Below are 21068 nucleotides of genomic sequence, written 5' to 3'. Positions count from 1 at the left end.
TGCTGGGTCAAACAGAGAGCCTCCCTCTATTTTTTATGCATATATGGGGAAAGGGTCCAGTCTGATTGAAGGTATGACATGGTATAGTAATTGACGGTCGTATTATGGTGCCAATTCAGGTGTACAAACACATTTCATGTACTTTCAAAGTCAGGATTTAGTCTAACAAACATGTAAGCATATTTTATTCAACCTAATCAGACCTTATTGGCACTTTTCCACTATACAGTTCCAGCACGGCATGGTCGGCTCATGGTTTTCCATTACTATAGTACCTCCTCAACGTGGGCGGAGTCACCAGAGAACAGCTGCCTGAAATGGCCTGAACTGAAATACGGCAGAAGGGGTTGCAGCTAAATACAGCAGATAAATAATGTTAAATATTGAGATTTTATAAATGCCCTTGTTAAATGTTATAGAAAAAAGCATGTATTCAGGATTTTTATGTTTTTTTTTTTTTTTACTTATCTACTGTTCTCATTGTTCGTTTTGATTCTTGAGTCAGACATCGCGCTCATGACTCTTCCAGTGACAACAATCTCTGACCAGTCAGTGGCCGGCAGTCTGTCAATGTCACGTATAGTATATGCTAAAAGTACCAGGTACCAGGTACTATCACGAATGGAAAAGCAAAAAATGATGTGCAAGTCAAGCTGTGCCGGAACTGTGTTGGGGAAAAGTGCCATGAGTGTTCCCAGTCAAAAGTGACCACCATTGGAAATGATTGTTTATGTGCTGTTAATGTAAGGTTCACCTCATGGTAGTCCGTCAATTCTTTTTAGCACAGCCCTTAGCTTACAAGGCTGGTGTAGTAATATAATCATATTCAGTATTAGTTGTGCAGTTTTTTTATTTCATTTTTTTATTCGACCAACAGATGGGAAACATTCCCACACACTCACTCGCATCTCCACAACCAAGAAGGGGTCAAGCAACGCTGGAGAAAAAGTTAAGTGAAATGATTGATATTCCTTCCCACTCTTGTTCCATTCAAGTTACAAAATTCCTCTGATTGTATCTCCATCTCGCTCTGTCTCTCCAACAACTCGCACCAGCAGCCAGCAAATGAGCCTGCTGAAAGTTCCATTTCTTTTATGTTTCGAAACAAACAGAATTACAGTTTTGCCACCTTCTCTGCAGTATTTTTGGGGGCGGGGGGTTTGTGTGTTCGTGTGTGTGCAACAGTGTGTGACACACTACGAGCTCGAGATACAACCTGACCGAGTGATTGTAGCAGTGGGGGACGCACGCCCCCATGCCTCGCTAAGAAGGTTAACACCACTCCCTATGGAGTGAGCCTCCCTATGTGCACCTGACTGCACTGGCATCCGCCATGCACTGCTGTCAGCGCTGTGGCATCCATCACAAACATCAAACAATAAGCAACACTGTCCCAGATCAAGTCCAGATTCCTCCCATCCCATTTATGGGGCTTTACTCCCCCACAGCCACTTCCTCTTTCCAAATCCCTTATGCCAACATCCCAAATCCTCCCCCCCCCCCCTCTTTCTTTCTCACTCACACACATTACACTTATGGGAAGTGTGTCTAAAATTATAAGAATGTTTCTTTCCCCCTCCCTCACTCTCTCTCTCTCTTTACGGCTAAGGGGCCAAGGTCTGAAGTTGCCTCTGTCAGCACAATAAGACCCTATAATGGATGGTAATCAGTCAGCGAGCACGGAGGCTATGGCTAGCCTGAAAAAGAAAAAAGAAATGAAGTGAGTGAGAGAGAGAGAGAGAGAGAGAGAAGCCTGATTCCTACGCTTGCTAATCTCAGCTAATGGCTTCTGCAGAGCCAGGAGAGAGCTATACGCACTAATAATGCAGTGGGGGAAGAAACTGAGGGATTGGGCACATGGGGTAGGGTGTGTGTGTGTGTGTGTGTGGGGGGGGGGGGGGGGTCAACTAAAAGTGTGTGTGTGTATGTGTGTGTGAAAGAGTGGGATGTATAAAAAGAGTAAGAGAGAGATGGAGAATGGTGGTGGTGGGGGGGGGGGGGGTGTGGAAGGAGGCATGGAGGAGGGAAAAGGAAAGCAAAGTCAGCTTAAGCGCTGGGTTTAATAGCATCATTATTATGGGAAGGCAGCCACTATGGGATTTAGAGCCGCGCATACACACACACACACACACACACACACACACATCTACACATGAGTCCAAGTCAATTTAAAGACTTCTCCAACCAATGTGATGTAGTATAGAGCCATTTATCAGCTACGGCTATAGTGATGTTCCGATATTTTCTGATATACATCAATATTTTTTAATAAAAAACAAAACCTTATAATAAATACAGAAAAACAATTTAGCGTGTTCCATTTTATTATGGCCTGGTTCAAAAACAATGTGTTTGGATCTATTTAAGCCAAGTTGTTAGTAAGACTGTAAACAATCATATACTGACAATGTGGTACATTGACACATGTGTTGCAATGAGCTGTAGTGCTTTAATGCTTTGAGGGATTGGATGTTTGTCTAAAGGGATTAGCTTGTGGGGATAAGCAGAACAGTTTCCCGTATCTCTGAAATCTAACGCTGCAGACAGACAGCAACATAGTACTCGCTTGTACCTGGGCTCATTTTTACGTTTCTATATACCTATGTATTTATCCTTTCATCCCGTTTTCGTCACCCCCAGTGTTATGCAAGCATGAGCGGAGATAGGGGCTATGAGGTCGGAGACACATGGAAGGCCCAAACCAAATTGCTGTTTTCCAGAGCCCGTGCACACGCACAATGACTGAGACTGGGGATTCGGGCAGAGACCAGTAGACATTTTTCTCTCATTACAACACCCACAGGCACAGATGGCCTTGGCCAGAGCAGGGGATCAACTCCATTGGACAGCACCCAATGCGAGAGCCATGAGCCTTCCCATGGTCACAGACAGCAGTAATTGGGCAAAAAGAAGCTTGAGAGAAATAGTGCAACCCAAATGTGTGCGAAGTTCATATTCTGTGGCGACAAATGATTACAAACTTTGAGCATGTGGAGAGAAAAAAAAGAAATACACTGGTTCTGAGAAATTGGCTGCCTTCACCATCAGTGTCATCGCAAATCAGGAACGAGCAGAGGGATTCACTTAGTGGTGATGGGAACAGTTACGCACATCAACTTCGTCGGTCATCTTAAATAACTCGCACTGAGGGATGCACAATAGAGGATGTGGTGAGGATTTTGAACAGTTTGAAAATGCTTTGTTCGATATTTTTTTGGGGGGGGGGGAAATTAGGAAAATAAAATCTTTCCTTTGAGTCTTTCAGTAAAAATAGGTCAAAAATATAGCATCGAGCGCAGGGACAAAAAAAAAAAAGATGTCTCGCGTAGTGTGTGAAATAAAGTGCCATCAAGAGAAGGAGGAGTAGATGAAAAAGACTTATTGTGGTGTGATCTAGAGAGGAAATTAAGGTGAGGAGAACGAGATAAGGAGATTTGGAGGAGAGATAAACGGAAAGAAATGATGAAGTGGGGTCTGGACAAAGGGAAAGGAAAAAGGAGCAATATTATGTACAGTGACCTCTTGCCTCTATCCTGGCTCCACCCACTCATTTAAATATGGTCTCAGTTCTAGTTTCAAGACAGTAAGATGACTAAACTAATACTGAATATCATTATACCTCACTAGGCTCCAGCTTGTAAGCTAACGGCTGTGCTAAAAAGAATTGACGGACTGCTCGGAGGTGAACGGTCACATTAGAGGTGTTTGAGTAAGTTCTGTGTTGAATAGTCGCATTATTCGTAATGTGAGGTTGTACGAAACACCCATCAATCCCCTCACGTTAGAATTGTCACCGTGAGGATGTTAGCATGCAGGTAGCTCAAGTGCAGCCTCAATGTGGCAGGATACACTTATTCTTGTTTCCCCCATCATGCACCGCTAATTAATTGCCTCCAGTGTTTCACAAGAGGGCAGTGAAGAAAGCTCCTAAACAAACCGAACTGATGGAACATTAGTGCATTTGCCCTGAAGGCATTTCCCTAAATGCTTTAGACTTTGTTACCCCCCTCCTCTTCCCGTCATCAGTACTGTTCTACCTCTCTGCCTCGTTTACCTTCCCCATCTTCCCTCATCGCCCTTTCTTCCTCGTCTCACTCCTACTTTTCAATTCCTTTTCCTCCATCTTTGTCAGTTGCTTTTGTTTTCCCTCTTTTTTCCTCCCACGCAAGTTGCGCAGCTCTGCTAGGACTGATGTATGCCTGCTTAAGAGACGGAAAAAACAACACTCATCAACAAAGAGTCGCCGCGTCACTTCACTTGAAGTGAATGTGACTGAATGTGTTAACCGCTAATACTATCAGAGGCATTTGACATGTGTCAGGGTGTGTGTGTGTGTGTGTGTGTGTGTGCGGCAGCTTGTCTGTGTATAAACACACCTTCTTGAACCTGCTTCCACCTGCCGTGACTGACTGGAGGCAATGTGTTGAATGCTCTGTGTTTCTTTCTAGCTGGTGACATTCAAACATTGTAGTAGGTTTTTGTTACTAGTCAAGTGCCAGAGGTGGAATCCATCTGGCCTTATAAAGAGTTGTGTTGACAGAAGAGTGCGTTGCTCAATCGCAGTTACGGTTGCGAGCATGTGTGAACATTCATGTGTGTGTGTGTGTGTGTGTGTGTGTACGACTAATAGCCACAAAGGAGCCATGAATCATGTTAACACCCTTGGAGAAAGACCTCTCATCCATCAATATGGTGTGTTTGCGCGCGCCCAATTGGGCCGCATTCCTAAATTGACCAGAGAATGAGCGAATGTTATCATTTTCCTGCCCTTGACCTCTTCCCACACCGATAGAAAGAAAAAACGCCAGATTGAGAACAGATTGAATAAGGGGAGTGAAAAGAAAACAAAATAAATAGGTGAAAGAAAAAGGTCGAGGGGGAGAGAAAATAAAGATGCTACTTAGCAAATAGTTAAAACTGTTTTGTTTTTTTTTTACAATCAAAAATATCAGTTTCAGCAAACAAACATGGTGCAAGTATTAGTAATTATTAGTATCTCCAAACTCACAATGTCACTAAGTGTTTTTTTTTGAGAGATGGATTAGCTTTAGTCTTTCTTGTGCAGCCTTTGACCTTTAGGTCGTAAATTGCAGATGGTTATCATGAGACACATAAGCTAGAATGACAAGTGAAGGGAATTTGATCCCCTTGGCTAAAACTTTGGGTCTGCCGGAGAAGTTTGAACCCTGAAAAGTTTGTTCAAATGTGTCCATGTGAAGGGTTTTTTATCTCTTTCCCCTGTCAGTTTTTGACATTATCGGATGTTCTAATAGGATTCTGGCGGAGACACGCTAGCGTGCACTAGCCTGCAAGCACGCGCACTTCACACAGCGTTTGATCTGGCTCGCAATGAGGTGACATCCCGCTGCCAGTAACGAGGCATGCTCTCGAGGAAGGAGAACCCGAGGTCAAAGAGGCACCTACAATTCCACGGGCTTTCATTTAAGCGCTCAGCTCAAACCACCCCACCTGTCTTTGAGCTGAGATTAAAGATCCTCACAAAACAGACAGCGAGAGAGAGAGAAAGAAAAAGCATGGCGAGATAGAAATACGGCTGGAGAAAAAAAAGTTCCGTGATGAAAAAAATGTCAGCTGTCAAAACCCAATGTCATTGTGCCTCAAAAGGGAATTGGTAATTGGCTGGGAGAGTAGGGGGAAAGGGGACTGGAGAGAAGAAGGAGCAGGGCGTAGGTTCTTCAGCTGGGAAGCACTGATGTATGCTACATGTATTGGACAGGCAAGCTGTGGAGGAGCTGCACCTCAACATACTTCCTTTTGTTGTTGGATGTACAAAAGTGAAAATGACAGCCCTTCAAAACCGAGACAAAAGAGAAAGTTCTCGGTACGAGACACAAAGAATCACCGCTCGCAACTCACTAGTTAACCTCATCACTTGGAGGAGTTGAGGGTGTCTTATGAATAGAGACAAAACCGAGACAATTTCTCGGGAGAATTTTGAATATGCCTGCTGATGTGTACACGGGTTGCCAGAGCAACAACAATCATGTACCTATGATTTTTGCATTTATCTCCACCACTGTTACTTGAAATGCCTAAAAAACAGCCAGAACACACTATTCCTCGTCGCATGATTTTTGGTGATTTTCTCACAGCTGCAGCACAAATTTGGTGGCCTTAATCTTCCATCTCAACAAGCACCAAACAATCCAACCGAATTCTATGGCAAAATGTGAATGAAAGAGAGAAAACACAGAGAGGGAGGCACTTGCTTGTTTGACACAATGGCTCGCTTTTGTATTCATATGTGCACCTGTCTGCAGGAATCCATCAATACCTCAGCAGGAGGTTTTTGTGACCAAAAAAAAAAAAACCCACTGAACTTCCCAGATAAAAGACACAGACCACTCCGAGACTGAATGCCTCATCACCTCTTGGAGTAATAATGATGGGGTGACGGCTTCTATTTAACCCTGTCGACTGAGGCTGCTCTCTAATTCCCATGTTATGAGAAGTGTGCAGTGCAGGAATGCGTCGAGTTGAGGGTTCAAGGGAGGCCAAGGCGAGCGGATCAAAGGGCAGCGTTGAGTGCATGCATCGCTTCAAAGTGCCAATGGTGTGGAGGCCAGGTCTAGAGTAGCAAAGGATGCATTTAACTCAGCTTTCAGAGGCATCTACATAGCTATGTTATCTTTGCATTAGAATGTAGAGGAGTTATTATTTCAGTCATGTCTTACGTGGTATACTGTTCCATTGCAGTTTAAAACAAGTACAATATTCAACCGAAAGCTTGACAAAAGAATTGAACACTGAATTCCGTCTGCGATACGATCCCATTAGGTATTTTCCCCAAATCATTCAGTCCACCAACACCATCGCAGTCCTCTCCGCACAGACATGGCCACACAACTGCAGTGCTCCATATTTAGTGATCCTCAGCATAGGCTTGACAGTCCAGTCCAAACAAAGAAATCTGCTCAATCAGTTTATGCAGATGGTCGCTATCCAGTATGTGAGTGTGGCGAGAAGCAGTTACAGATGAAGAGAGATTTTTTTCCTTTCTTTTTTTTTTTCTTCTACAGCGCTCTGCCTTTACTATTCCAAGGATGTGAGCCTAATACTTGCACGCTGTGGGACGGAGACGTTCACTTCAAAGAAAGGGAGTGCTTAACCCAGAAAATACAGCAAATCTAGTCAAATGGACACTTTCAAAAAAAGTGTGTTTCTGGCTCAGTATGCACAGCCAGATCCTGCTATGTAACCAAATTTAACACTTAGCTATAGGAGCAACATAGCTTGGGATGAACCAGTATGATGCGCCACATTGGCGTTACTCTGATACTGGCAAACATCCCGAGCTTGATATTGGTAAAAAGTAAAACACGGATACAAACAGAGCGGTAAAACAAATCTTTGACGTAAAGGCTTCGCTAAACAAAAGCAACGTGATGTTAATCGAGATTTCCGCCACCCACACAGCTAGGTGCAGAGGTAAAAGACTTTACAGGACTAATATCGATATTGATATACATTAACATATACATTCCTAAACGCAACGTGGGCTCATGAAGGTTTGACAGAGGGTTGATTTTGCATCGCATGGAGCATATGGCGGCAACTTGGCTCATGTTAATCCGCACACATGCATGCGCGGCAATATAAAGACGCCAACGCATTAATCTCCGCCGCCGCTTATCCAGCGGAGATGTTAAAAAATGATGCGGCCTGTGTGTTCCCTTTTCTCTCTCTGCCTCATCTTTTGTGCCTTTGACATGCTTTTACGTTTGGGGTTCTTTTCTTTTTTTTTTCTCTTTCCACAGTGCTGTGTCATGATCAATTTACCGCTCCGTACATGACGGCCCCCAGCACCTTTAGCGGATTTGGTGTGTGTGTGTGGGGGGGGGGCTTTATGTGCAGTCCCAGTCGGCTCTGCTTTCTCTCCCACACAGAAAACGGGCATTTGTATTCTTATCCCGCATTTGGCCACTGAGTGAGACTGTGTCCCAGCTTCTGCTTCCAGATTTTTTTTTTGTTTGGAAGAGAGAAATTGCTCTAAATCTTGCCGCTGCAGATGCCAGTTTGAGTCAAACCCGTTTTGTTTCCGCCGTTTTATTTTAAACGCGGTTTTCAACTCAAACGCCGCGGTCAGTGTGCTGTGTGTATACCTGTTTGTGCATATGCATGGCTGTGTGTGTGTGTGTGTGTGTGTGTGCATGGAAGGGAGAGAAAGGAAAGCACTGAAGCATTCTGGCTTAATCAGTGCTCATTTGTTCGGGGACCTCAAGAAACCAAGCTTATTGCTTTACATAGTGACAGAGCGGGAAGGCGCCATTGACAAGTGTTCTATATAGCAGCAGCATGTTTGTGCACCTGCCTGCTTTTTAAATACACGTCTGTCACAGCACACAACACAAACAGAAACCTGTGCAGCAGCATGCAAAGACGATCTAAAACATCCAATGAGAACCATCTCAAACCCAGAAACCCAGTTTTTTTTCTTCAATATTTAGCGTTGAACTCCATAGAAATAGAATAAAATGGTTAAAAAGAAAGAAAAGCAAATGCTTCACAGCGGTTCTAATAATCCGCCGAAGCCGAGGACATTTGCAATTCAACCACAGTCATCAGCGCTAATGCATGCGACGCCAAAATATCCAGCCAAAGTATGATATTATTCCGCTTTGATATGCAGCAGTGGCGATGCTGCCACTGGCAAGGCTGCGTGATTGTGTGTGCACACGCACACGTGTGTAGGTGGGTTCGCATTATTAAGCTGGCTGGGACTGAATCTCTTCACGCCACTTGCATCATGCACTGCGCTGCTCATTCGCTTTCCTCTCCTTCTCCGTCTACCGTCGTTCTCTCTATCCCTCCCACTTTCCCCTCTGCGTTGCCGCAGCCAGGCCTTAATTGAATAATGCAGTGTACTATAAAATTCCCGCTCATTAAAGGAAAAGGTTCTTCTGTAGATTAAAACGCTGAGGCGAACACATTTTCCGCATGCAAAGGTAACTTAATGTATTCCGTTACCTCCAGTAATGAAGCGAAAATGAGAGTCGACTGATGGACTCCAATTTATTTATTTGCCCAGGCTGGTGGCGCTCGTCAGCCTAATGGGACAGGAGTGGGCTTTTGGACGCATACGCAGCATGGCCGTGGCTTAATGTGTTTTCATCTTTACCTACTTTTGTGCACATCTTTTGTTCCTGTCTGCTTACCGCGCGGCCGTTCAGACACACCTTCAAGTACACTTTAGAAACAGAACAGTATAATTACTGCCTATGGTATGGTAGCCTCACGCACATGAACGCCATCAATGTTACTTCAGGATTAACATGAGTAAAAGTACACTTTCCAGTAGTGGATTATGCTCTAGTCGTAGTAGCAGTGATTAGTCTGTGTAAAGTTGTCAGCAACTTCCAAGTGCATCTAAATTTAGTTCTCTAATTGGTGCGGATAGTCTCCTAAAACATGTTAATTTATTTATTTTCCCCACATTTCCTGAGATGCATTTGATCCTCACTCCCTTGAAGATTATCCTAATATGCTCTGGCTATGTTACCGAATTTAGATCCTTCCAGTTATCTATCCTCAGTGTATTTAAATGAGCATCAAAGTGCCAGGGAGCACGCTAATATCACAACAGCATGGTACGGATTGTAGTTGTGTAGACTGTAGAGTACTGGGTGACCCGAGACCAGCTGAGCTGTTATGACCCCGTTCAGACCTGGTATTAACATCCTGAGTGCGGATTGCACAAAGTCCAGGTCTGACTGAGGCCAGATCTGATCGATTGTGACTCAAACAGTCATTCTGCAGGCTGTGCACATACAGTTGGTTCCCTGAGGGCCAGATGTTAATGCCAGGTTTGAACAGGACCTACCTTTCTCTTCCAGCCAGAGCACATACTGACAGGACACACAAACACACACACACACACGCTCACCTCCACCAGCGACCTTAATATAAGTCATTTACCAACCCTACTGGGCAGACAGCAAAAAGCCAGAGAAAAGGTGTCAAGCAAATGTGGACCCCAAGTGACAAAGTTTGAAAAAAAGAAAAAAAGGCTTTCCTATCTCCTGCTTTCTTCAATTTCTTTCGTCCTGCCTTTCTATTCGGGAAGCAGAGAGAAAGCATAAACCCCCCTGGTAGAATTTCAAATTAACCAACCTCGCCCTTGCATGAATGTGATTTCTTCGACTAATGTTGACGTGCCGAAATTTTCTCATTATCCTGGGCGTGAAACCGCTACGAACAATACCCAGGCAACCGTGTCTTATGCCTGGCGTGGCGGAAAACGTGAGTAAGAAAAGAAAGAAAGAATGAACAAGAGAAAGAAAGAAAAGTTAATATTTAATTTGTGAAAACAACAGCCGAAACTAATCAATTTCCCAAAGTTTGTTGCCTGACTTGCAGCTCCTTGTTTGGCTTTGTTTTTAATAGCGCACGCTGATTTAGAAAAATGTAGGGGCGGCGAGAGCAAGGGAGAGTGGAGAAATAGTAAAAAAAAAAAAAAAAAGATGTTTGGGCAGAAAACACCTTATTTGGACTTTTCAGAGGAGATCTGACTGCGCTGAGCCAAAATGAAATGTCAGAACTAAGTGTAAGACAAGAAACAGCTTACGTGCGGCGTGCATTGCCAGAGGCATTTTAATGATCCAGGAGTCTAGAAACGTGAGCAACAGACTTTGCTCTCCTGAGCCTCAGACATGTCCTAAATGATTACTGTATATAGGAGCCAACACCTCCTTTTTAGAATTGCATGAATCTGCGGGGGGGGGGGGATGGTGGCCCCCTCAAAGATGTAAGGATAAGTGCTGAGACGAGAACAGGATTCATCTGCAGGGGAAAAGTTCAACTTGAGGTCACACAAGCCTCCCAACCCTTTCTGGAGGTGGTGTGTGAATAACCTGTATTACATCCACATTAAATGTGAAGATACTTATTATTATAATCATCTTAAAGTAGTAAAGAGTGTGTCATTTTGTAGCTGGAGTAGGTGTGATGATGTTCTTTTTTTTTTTTTTTATTTTCACATGGCTTCTATTTCCAAGAACAGGATCTCTCAGATTTCCGTTGAAATATCGTTGACAGTTTTGACGCGGAGTGTGACACTCGCGTCTCTGTCCAACCCCGGGCACATAATGACACACAGAGTGCACTTGCTTTTTGTGTCACGAGAACTCTGAAAAAGTTGCTCGTGGCAATGAGTGAAACAAACAAAGCGTCGGTTTTTGATGCAGGAATTGCTGAAATTCACCAAGAAAAGCAGGGAAGCAACAGTTGGGAGTGCTGACTCTGCGTTCTCAACTTAATTGTTGACTCAGCATTCCCAACTAACACAGAAAACCACTGAAAATGCTGACTTAGCATACCATGGTATTATTCTAATATTGTAGATTAGGGGGAAAATGTGACATAAAGTAGCAGCACAAGCAATAATTCCATGAAAAAGTCCATATAGAAAATAATACAAACTGAAAAATCCACCTCTGGTATGTCTTTAAGTATAAAGCGGTGGACAGTGAATGGATTGATGGTTCTCCATCAGCAGAGAAAAGGCATAAAGATGCCTCATACTCTCTGCTTCGTATGAAACCTTTAACAAAGGCTGGACATGTTTGGAATTGGGAAAAAAAAGAAAAAACAAAACAACAACACTGTGATAAGAGCAGCCTGCCTCTTCGTCACTCTTCAGCTCTCAACTCCTCGCTGATTCCAGCTGCAAGAACTACGTTGAACCTCTGAAGTGGAATAACTTTGCCGAGTGCTGTGACCTTGTTGCTTTCAACGTTCTCACAATCCGGTGAAACACAGATGCAAAGAGGACCCCACACACACACACACACACACACACACACACACACACACATACTGCAGCTTTGAGGTTGAACAAAATGATAGGAGAGAGAAGTGGTAGCGCGACCATGTGCATTCCGTTTCAGGCCAAAATTACAGTAACAAGCGTTAAATTCCTTGTTGACAGTGCATCATTTACACTAGAGGTGGGGGGGGGGGGGGAGTAAAACAGGATGGACATGCTCTCAACACACAAGAACAACAACAATTTAGGCCTTTGGTCAGACGCTTTTACACATATCCAGATTAGTTTTTCAAAATATAATAAAAAAATTAAATCTGATTCCAACTAGTCAGAATCTTCTTTCCCTTCCCTTCACTCGCACAGAATGACGTCAAAACGCTAAACTGGATTCATAGCGCCCTCTCGTGGGCCTTGCGGTAATTATTTTAGACGCTCTGATGCGCTTCGAGGCTGTGTATTTCAATCTCGGGCTCCAGTTTGGAAAGAATGCCCACATCCCGCCGCACAAGTTTGATTTCTCTCACTTGCACGGTTAATAATGCAGATAGTCTCCCCCAAGAAATCTAATTTGCCTCGAGTCTGGACGTAGCCAGCAAAACAGTAGCAGCAGGAGCAGTTGTGCCACACTCTGACTTGGCAACGAGTTCAGTCTACTCGGGGCTCCGCGGGGCCTTGTCTGAACCTTCCGTCAACATGAAAGCGTCCGTGTTCATTCCCATCAAATTTATCGGCACATCGTGAGCAAATCTGCATGCCAATACTTGTTCTAATGGGGTTTGTAAAAATTGCTGCAAAAACAACCAGCCACACTCTGAATATTTGACATAATCCACAACTTCAAAGACTTAATGAATATCACGCCAGAACTCACTGTCTGTTTAATAAAACACAACACGCACACAAACACACAGCGGTCCCAGGAGGACGTCAGGAATGTGTTTGTTCCAACTCACCACAATAACGGCAATTACGCAGGGTATTTAATGCCTTTTCATGTTTTCTTCTTCTTCTCCTTTTGTACTATTTAAGACAAGCTGTGTCAGTCTGTAATTAGTGATCACTGAGAAGAATCAAAAAACAAGAAAAACTTGTTTTTGTTAAGCTCCTTGACTCACTCTCTCGCCGTCTTCCCTTTCTCCCCCCTAGGGGAAGACGCCTCACACGCAATTTCATTCAGAGACCGAGTTGCCAAATCCCAAACTCTCTCGACTTTAGACAACGGTAACTCTCGGAGATCCTCGCAACCTGTGAGATTCGCGACAAATGCAAGTCGACGTGTCCGCGGACAGGATGAAACACTTACTCCTGAGGGTGTTGTCATTTTCTTTTTTTTTCTGTTTGTTTGGTACTTACTAGGCCAGCTTCCACGCGTGTTCAAAGCACTTTGTGCTCAGAGGTGACACGAGAAGAAGGCTGAGATCTTGAAAGAAAAAAAAAAAAAAATCTGCACTTCAAAGTACAGTATATCTATTTTTATTTGTTGCTATATTTAAAAATGCAGTCTGTAACTCTTGATGATTTTATTGTTTTATTTTTTTTTGCTGTTGTGCAGGCTCTGTTCGGTTCTTGTGAGCAGAAACGATGCGACATTATTTGTTTGCGGCGTCCCGTCGTCTGAAAACGGGCTCCGTCAAACGCAAATATCAGACCTGACTGAGGGAGTGTTTGTTTGTATACAGCAGCGGCGCAGTGGCGGGGCGACGACAATGAGCGCAGGTTTTTCCAGCAGTAGACTTCACTTGAGTTTTTTTGCTGTTACCTCTGTCTGTCACTTCCTGTGTCCCCAGGCGGCAAGAGATGTAGTAACACAATGTAGCTTTAATGTTAAATAAAAATTAAACTATATAGGGGAAGTGAAAAACGTGGAAAAATGCATCCCACAACAACAAATCAAATTTCCCCTTGCTTTTCGCTGTATATAACACCACTGTCACATACACTGACTCTTCATCTTAATGTAAGTCACACAGCTGGACAACCCTCCTGCAGATGTTTCTGGCATGACTTAGTGTTTATTAAATCCAGATCCTCTGAGAAAGCACATGGGGAAGCCACACTCTGGGGGGGGAGGGGAAGTGTTTGTGTAGCAAAAAGGGCAGGAATGTTTCACTGTAAACCAACAAAAAAAAACATCCTCGAGAATTAACATTTTTTGGGGGGTTGTGGTGGATTTTGACTGACATCTGAAACAACCTTGACATCACATAAGAAATGGTTGGCTTAAGATTAGGGCCTGAATGATTTGAGCTATTGAGTTGCAATTTGAGTTGCACTTTTGTGGTTGTATTGTTTTGAAGCTAATTATCCGTTGCCAAGTCTCCACTAATCACATCAAACCCAGACAGACTATAGAAAGTCCATATTTAGATTTTTATTCATGTATATTAAAACATCGCAGCCGCAGCTTTTGTCCGTCATGGCCAACACACGAGGCCGAGAGCAGCGGCGGCTGTCTAGACAGGCCTTAGAGCCAGGTGGTCCTTATAAACAAACCCATTAGAGGCTGGAACTGGCGCTTGTTTGAACGACTTTCAAATAAGGAGGCCTGGTGTTTATCCACCATTGATCCCTTCTTTGCATTATAGCTCAGTGGGAGGATGGATTGTTGTCAGCAACTGCCATTACAGGAAATCTATACCTAATACCCGTCTTATTATGAATGCTCGTTGTGAAAATTTCAATAACAGCAGACTGGCTGCAGGGTCACTGATCATGCGTCTGACTGGGGGCAGTTTATCTTGGTGTCTTTGTTTTATTATACTATTTATTAGTGGTTATTATTTGTATATTCTTTTTTTTCTTTTGCATTGGCCTTGAGGAAACCTAGCCTTTGTCAATGATGTTTGACATAAGGAAAACATATTGAATGTAGTTTTGTACTTAAAAATGTGTTTATATGTTGGTGATGATGAATAGAAGGTGAAACTGAACATAATAATAATATAACTAGCTTCTTTTGCACTTCTGCTTTATTCATTCTAGCATTTATTAACATTTTTATTCGTGTATGTTTGTGTTGGTCTTTTTTCTTGTTTATAGGCGTTTATATTCATATTCCTTTTTTTTATGTTTGTCTTTTAAAATAAATCAAATAAATTCCCACACACAATACTGTTCCTTTTGACACTCAAGATTGAAGGCGCGTGTGTGGTCAGCGGACTGTGGAAACTCATCTACCCGCTCGGGGTTAATAAAGTTTTCTGTATTGGTATCTGAAAAATGAAAAAGACGCTTCCATGAGATGAAACAAATAAAGTGATTAATGATGAGAACTGGAGGAGACGCTGAGAACCAAAGGTGTCAAGTAAAGTTTGTGTGAAAAGTTGTTTTTTAAACTGATTTTTGACCATCTTCTTTAAAAAAAAAAAAAAAAAAAAGAACATTTGGATGCAAATAGTATCTCAGTGTTTTAATATGCAGGCAAACACATAAAAAAAAAAGAAGAAGAAAAAGTCTCCTCGTACCCACAGGGGGTCTAGGGTTTCAACTGCAGCCATGCAGAGAAAATATGAATAGAAACATCACACAAAGAGCATCTTTCAAATGTACATTATAGAAGCAGTATATAGCTATATACCTGGATTTATAGAGCCCCGGCGAGCCCCAGAGACATTCTGGGTTGTGATGAAACAATGACCCAGGGAGCTGCCACATTTAGAGACATGCTGGGTCTCCCAGGAAGCATCTCTATTTGGACTGGAATTGCGAGTTTGACCCTCATCTTTCTGCTCTTCACCTACAACTAATTGAATCAGGCGCCTGCCTGGGATAATTCTGTGTGTGTGTGTGTGTGTGTGTGGGTGTGACTGAGCCTGCAAGTTTAAAATCACCAAAATGTGACTTTAACTTCAGATAACCATCTGTAATATTTCACACGCAGAAGGATTGCTCCCTCCCTACCAGAACCCAGAGGGCAAATGTATAACAACAGTGACAAAAAAAAAAAAAAGTCATGAGAATCTCTTTTCAGAAACTATCCATTAAAATCCCTCGTGGACATTCTCAGTGAAAATTATTGCATTATAAATTAGCTTCTCCCCGCCCTCAAACCCACTTTTTCACTTTATTCTGATGCATGGATTTAATTAAGGAACAGCGGAATAAACATTAAAAATGTATGATTAGAAATTGCCGCAAGTTATACTTTTCTTTTCTTTTCTTCCTTATTTTACCGCCTTCAGTTGGATGCACACAAACAATGTTTAAGCACTGTGAAGTCTCCTCACTTGATTCATTTCTTTCTTTTCTGTTCTTTTTATGGGAGACTAATACATTGGCAGACTTGGCATCGTCAAGGCCAGATTTGGACAATAAGAGGCGACGCTCAAGGGGAGAAACCCTCATTGCGCGCTTCATTTCTAATTCTCGCTCACCAGCTCCGCTCATCAGTGTGTGCGAGATTGAAACTGGGCTTTAAAGGGAGCTTGTGCCTGATAATTAGTCAATAGTCTGCTTTAAGAATGTTGAGGTAAACAGGGTTTAATTAGGAAGAGTAGAGCAATCTGGGACAGATGTTGTGCAGGAAGGATCACGCTGTGACTGTTTTCAGTTTGTGTCACGTTCCCGTGGTTCCCGACAGACGAAGACAAAAGAAAAAAAAAAAAAGTAATTGTCTCAGACAATGTGCTTGCGAATGCGGCGCACGATCTTGTGATCTTGCTGTGTGGTTGCGGCGCTCGCGTCGGCGCACAAGTGCACATGTGGGGGGGGGGGGGGAGTGTGAATCACACTGTGCCCCCATAGATGTAATGCAAATCGCTGAGACGTCAAGTATGACGCTGACACCCGCTGAATCGCAGGCTGTGACGTAAGTCAACGGCTACGTCATCATTTTCTAGCCACAGAGGCAACAGCTGCCTTTCAACTTAGGGGGACACGTCACATGACTTGACTCGAGTCAGACCTCAGGAGCAAATTTGAGGGATTGGGACTTGCTTGAGTAACATTGGATATCAGACGTGGAGGTGGAGGTTCTCAGTCATCCAGGTCATAGTCTTCTTCAGAAGTTGGCTGTCTCATCCAAGAGGCTTCTTCAGTTCTAGCTGGTGAGAAAAAACAAGTATTTATCCTCTGAAAAATCATCTTGGATAAGAGGTCTTCTACTCAAGTGTAGTTGCCTGCAGCCAACGACTAAAGAAAAATTGGTAGACGACTTGACTTATTTACATTTTCTAATTATTCAAATATTGGCGTGTTACTGTCACGGTTTGTTTTTGGAAGCATTGGGTGTCTGCTTTTGCGGCCTTGTTGCAAACCTGGCAACCGAGCGACACCAGCAGCATTACATCAAATCGCGCAAAGGAAGGTAAGACAGGAAGTCAGTTGGTTGCTATTTTAAGCGAACTCTAGTTAACGTCTTGGCGGGTCAAAAGCTGGTTATGTTAGTGTGTTTTTTTTGGCTTAATATTTTAAATGCGGTTTTTTGTCTATTTTGTCTCATTTATTTTAATTTTATCAATGTTAATTCTATATTTTTTCTATAAACAACTCAGTTGCATGGGACTGTGAAGCAGTCCTTACATTGTATGAGTAATACAGTGTATTTAAATGCTGAATATCTGGAAAACCATCTTCATCTTCTACGACTTGTCTTGTAACTTGCTTGATTTTGAACCAGGGACTCAACTTGACTTGCTTGATTCTTGTAAGAATGACGTGGGTCTTGCTTGAGACTTGAAAATGAAGACTTGAGACCTGCTTGTGACTTAACTCCCGTCGCCGTTGTCTCATCTGAGGTCATCTTGGTCACGCGTTTATGTACAAGCTTCAGAGGAAATTCCACCGTGGACAAGGATGTGTGAGCAACTGAAAGCACTTCACTAATGCTGCTCCACAGTTAAGGAGCTTAGAGATGACTCTGTATCCACAGCCCTGCAGGCTGGATCCCTGACTGTTTTCCTTCAGGGGACAGAAAGGTACAAGTATCCTGAGAATGTCTTCCAGACTTCCCCTGCTAAGTGGCAGCCACACTACTTAAAACCTGCTGATGGGATTGCGGGGCTCCACCTTGACTTAAGTCGCCACTAAACCACATGAAACTCTCCTGTGCTCTCCGCGGCCAGTGGCTAAAACCAGGATCAGCAGCTAACAATGCAGCAGCCGCTGCACCATTTTGGGGGAGTAACAAAAGCAAACACACCTAAGGCGAGTTTTATGGATTCAAAGCCTTAAATAACCACGTCCGCTAAGCTGGAAGAACAGAGGCGGCGGTGGTGGGGGGCGGGGGGAGGATAGGAGTGTGAGAATATGAGAGATAGAGGGAGCAAGACAGAGAGGAGTGATGGAGGAGGGAGGGATGTTATGGTGAGAGAATGGCGTGTTAAAAAACGGAGATGATGAGAAGTGGAGTGAGGAAAAAGCGAGCGTTTGAAGGGGCAGATGATGAGGATGACAGGCAGGCAGCCGGGGTGGGAGAGAGAGGGGGAGAGAAAAGAAAATCACGCTCTCATGACAGAGGCAACGCGGCAGGATCACAAAGCCATTTTTCATTCACACTCCTCTGCATTTGCACATGATTCCAAACGGTGCCCAAGCCCCAAGGAAGCCTTCCAGCAAACGCTGTTTGCCAATTTCTCAAACCTGTCACTCCCCTTCTGTGTATCAACATGTGCTGTACAAAAGCGGCCTCCTCCTCCCGGTGCTGTCGTTGCTGCTGCTGCTGCTGCTGTTGTTGTTGTTGTTGTTGTTGTGTCAGTGCGAGGTAAACACGTGAGGCGGCGTTGTCCGTGTCCACCCACAACGCGTCACTCACAGCGCGGCTGTGGGTGGGACACTTTCTTTTCTTCCTCTGACACGCGTTTCAGCGGATGTGTCGAAAAATCATCACCAACTTTCCGTGCGACAGTGTCGGGATTTAACTTATTACGTACTACTTCTTTATTACTCTACGTTGTTTTTAAACTGCCAACTTCCATCTTGGTTTCCTGCATATTCCTCGGGGCGACAGCAAGCAGTATGAATGATTTCGGTTAAACATGAAAGATTACAGAGCATAAGTAATAGAAAATAAATAAAAGAAAGCAGTTGCGCCACACTTTAACACGTTTTTTCTAAATATATTTTACAAGAACAGAATGGAGTACAAATGGTTTTACATCATAGCAGTCTCATCGAATTCTTAATCATACTTTTCTGTGTATTCTGTATACGAACAATACACAGTACATTGCATTTAGGCTCTGGTTCTGGCTGACGTCATGTCCAGCTTTTTATTTTGGTGACGCAAAATGGTCATTTCTTTCATTACTCATTACTCGGCAAGGTAATATTATGGTAATATATTACTGGGTGATGCATTACTGCCCCAACGCTGGCTGTGGCAGTTTGAAGTGAAGCTGGTTGTCATTTGTTTTCTCCTCCTCCCTTTTTCCTTTCTCGTGTACAGTCTCAGCCACAACGACCAAGCAGGTAGAAACCCAGTCACCATCATGGGCGTCACACATGCCCCCCCCACACCTATACAGTCGCTGCTGTCCACCAAGATTGGGGAATAGTCTTTTGTAATGGCTTGTAAAGCTCCAGTGTGGAACTTTCAGGGTTGTTTTAATAGCCGTCTTGTGACGCCATGTCCAAACCAGCTAGAGTATGAATTTTGAACTCTTTTCATACTTAAACTGTCTCAGTAAAGTACATAAAAGAGGCTAATTCTACAAAAAACCTAACAGATTTCATTTCTGCCTATCAACTCTTCTACACACTGGATAATTCAGGATTTGATTTGATTGCAATTATCACCGGTTGAAACCCTATACCCCCTCTGCATGCGGAAAAAAACATCCCGCGTGTACAGGTCGGACGAGGGTGTGAAATAACAGGCTGGAATTCCAGTGTAAATACATGTGTAGGGTTAAGACGAGGTGAGTGTTTATTGTAAAGGTGTGAATACGCGACTCTCTGCGGAGCAAACATGTTTGAACGCTGCAGGCGGCCTCTGAGGAATTTCAACAGCAACCTGCAATCCGACATGTTCATGTTGTCACACAGGCTAAGTCCCACTTCATTAAGCCACACGCACGCCAAGAGTCCTTACACCGACGAGAGGCTCTCCGGCTAGATTTGCTAGATTTCGTTCCTGTTGCTGCAGATTTACATTTACACTGCCGTCCACTCCATGCACTCACGCGGGTGGTCATTTTCCTCACTGTGCCGAGGCGTTTCCTTTATTTAATCAACATTCCTCCTCTTTGATCCTTGACACACAAGATGCTTTAATGTGTCTGCATTATTTCATTACTATTCAGCTGTCGTGCTCCTCAGATTCTGGATGAAATAAAGGTCTTCTTTCAGAAGTCTTTAAGATTCATGGCCATTTGATACGGAGAGGCTTGACAACACTGGAATCCTATGTGGCACATCACATCTGTAACAGACTTGACCTTTTTTTTTAATTCAAAGACAGGCCTCCCTGTGATTCAAATCCTTTAAGTTTCTCTTGTTTTCACATCGAAATCATTCATCTCCCGTGGCTTAAAAAGACAAGGCGTGTGTATTTTGGACTTAAAATATCTTTGGTCTGTTTCCACAGTGTTGTTGCACATTTTTCTTGGGCAGGAATAGATGTAGGAAATGGTTAACCAGCGACCAAAACCCAACTTGGGATGGTGCCGGAAAAAAAGATGCCGCATGGCCTTGAGTTAAAGAGCGAAGCGTTTAGCAGCCACTGGTGTTCTCGCTCTCGCCGTCTAATTTGACTTTGTGAATCCCGAACTCAAAAAGTCGGGAGGACTGTAAATTATGATCCCTGAGGAGCCGTGACACAGGAAAGCGATGAGCCCATTGTAGCGGAGCAACTGCTTCCAATTTAGCGTTCGGGGGGGATCGTCAACTTTGAAAAGCTCCCCGCTTACCCAGGTGGCATTATCAAAAGAGTTTAGTAGAACATGGCGTTCCCACGCCTCGTCCAACTCCGGGCCAAAGCTGTTAGATTTTTTTTTTTTTTCAAGAGAACATGACACTGAGCTCCACGTTTGGCAGCGACGTGTCTGAATTACTTGTTACAAGCAAGATGAGAGGCAGTGAAACCCTTAAATAAAAAAAAAAGCTCCAGGCATGTGGCCACAGGAGAAGTCACAGTGGGTGGTGGTAAGTGCTGCGGAGGTATATTGCCATAGTAACAACGGATAGCCCACCAAAGACTCCTGAGCAAACACAGACATACGCTTTTTCAACCGCGACGGCGGACCCCTCACTAGTGTTCCTCCTCGTTCAAACAGAACCACGCTGGCACAGATAACGCTGACATCTTTAAACATAAATTACAAGTGCTTCAATTGTCATGTCATGT

The 21068-nt window shown here is 43.5% G+C and overlaps 1 protein-coding gene across 8 annotated transcripts in view; it reads right to left on the bottom strand.

The window, feature by feature from the left end:
* The window catches only part of pcdh7b (protocadherin 7b), a 113869-nt gene that overhangs the window by 77724 nt on the left and 15077 nt on the right, over nt 1-21068 (bottom strand). The window contains exon 2 of one of the 8 annotated variants that reach the window (XM_058624115.1): nt 15248-16827. The exons of the other annotated variants lie outside the window; for them this stretch is intronic. Within the exon in view, the coding sequence (XP_058480098.1) occupies nt 16801-16827 (27 nt within the window). The 3' untranslated portion in view covers nt 15248-16800. Of the gene's footprint in view, nt 1-15247; nt 16828-21068 lie in introns of those variants that run through there. 8 annotated transcript variants of the gene reach the window in all.

Source organism: Solea solea, chromosome 3, assembly GCF_958295425.1.
Source record: "Solea solea chromosome 3, fSolSol10.1, whole genome shotgun sequence".
Lineage (NCBI taxonomy): Eukaryota > Metazoa > Chordata > Actinopteri > Pleuronectiformes > Soleidae > Solea > Solea solea.
The sequence above is the reverse complement of the archived record's forward strand: the minus strand, read 5'-3'. Positions and strand labels throughout refer to the sequence as shown.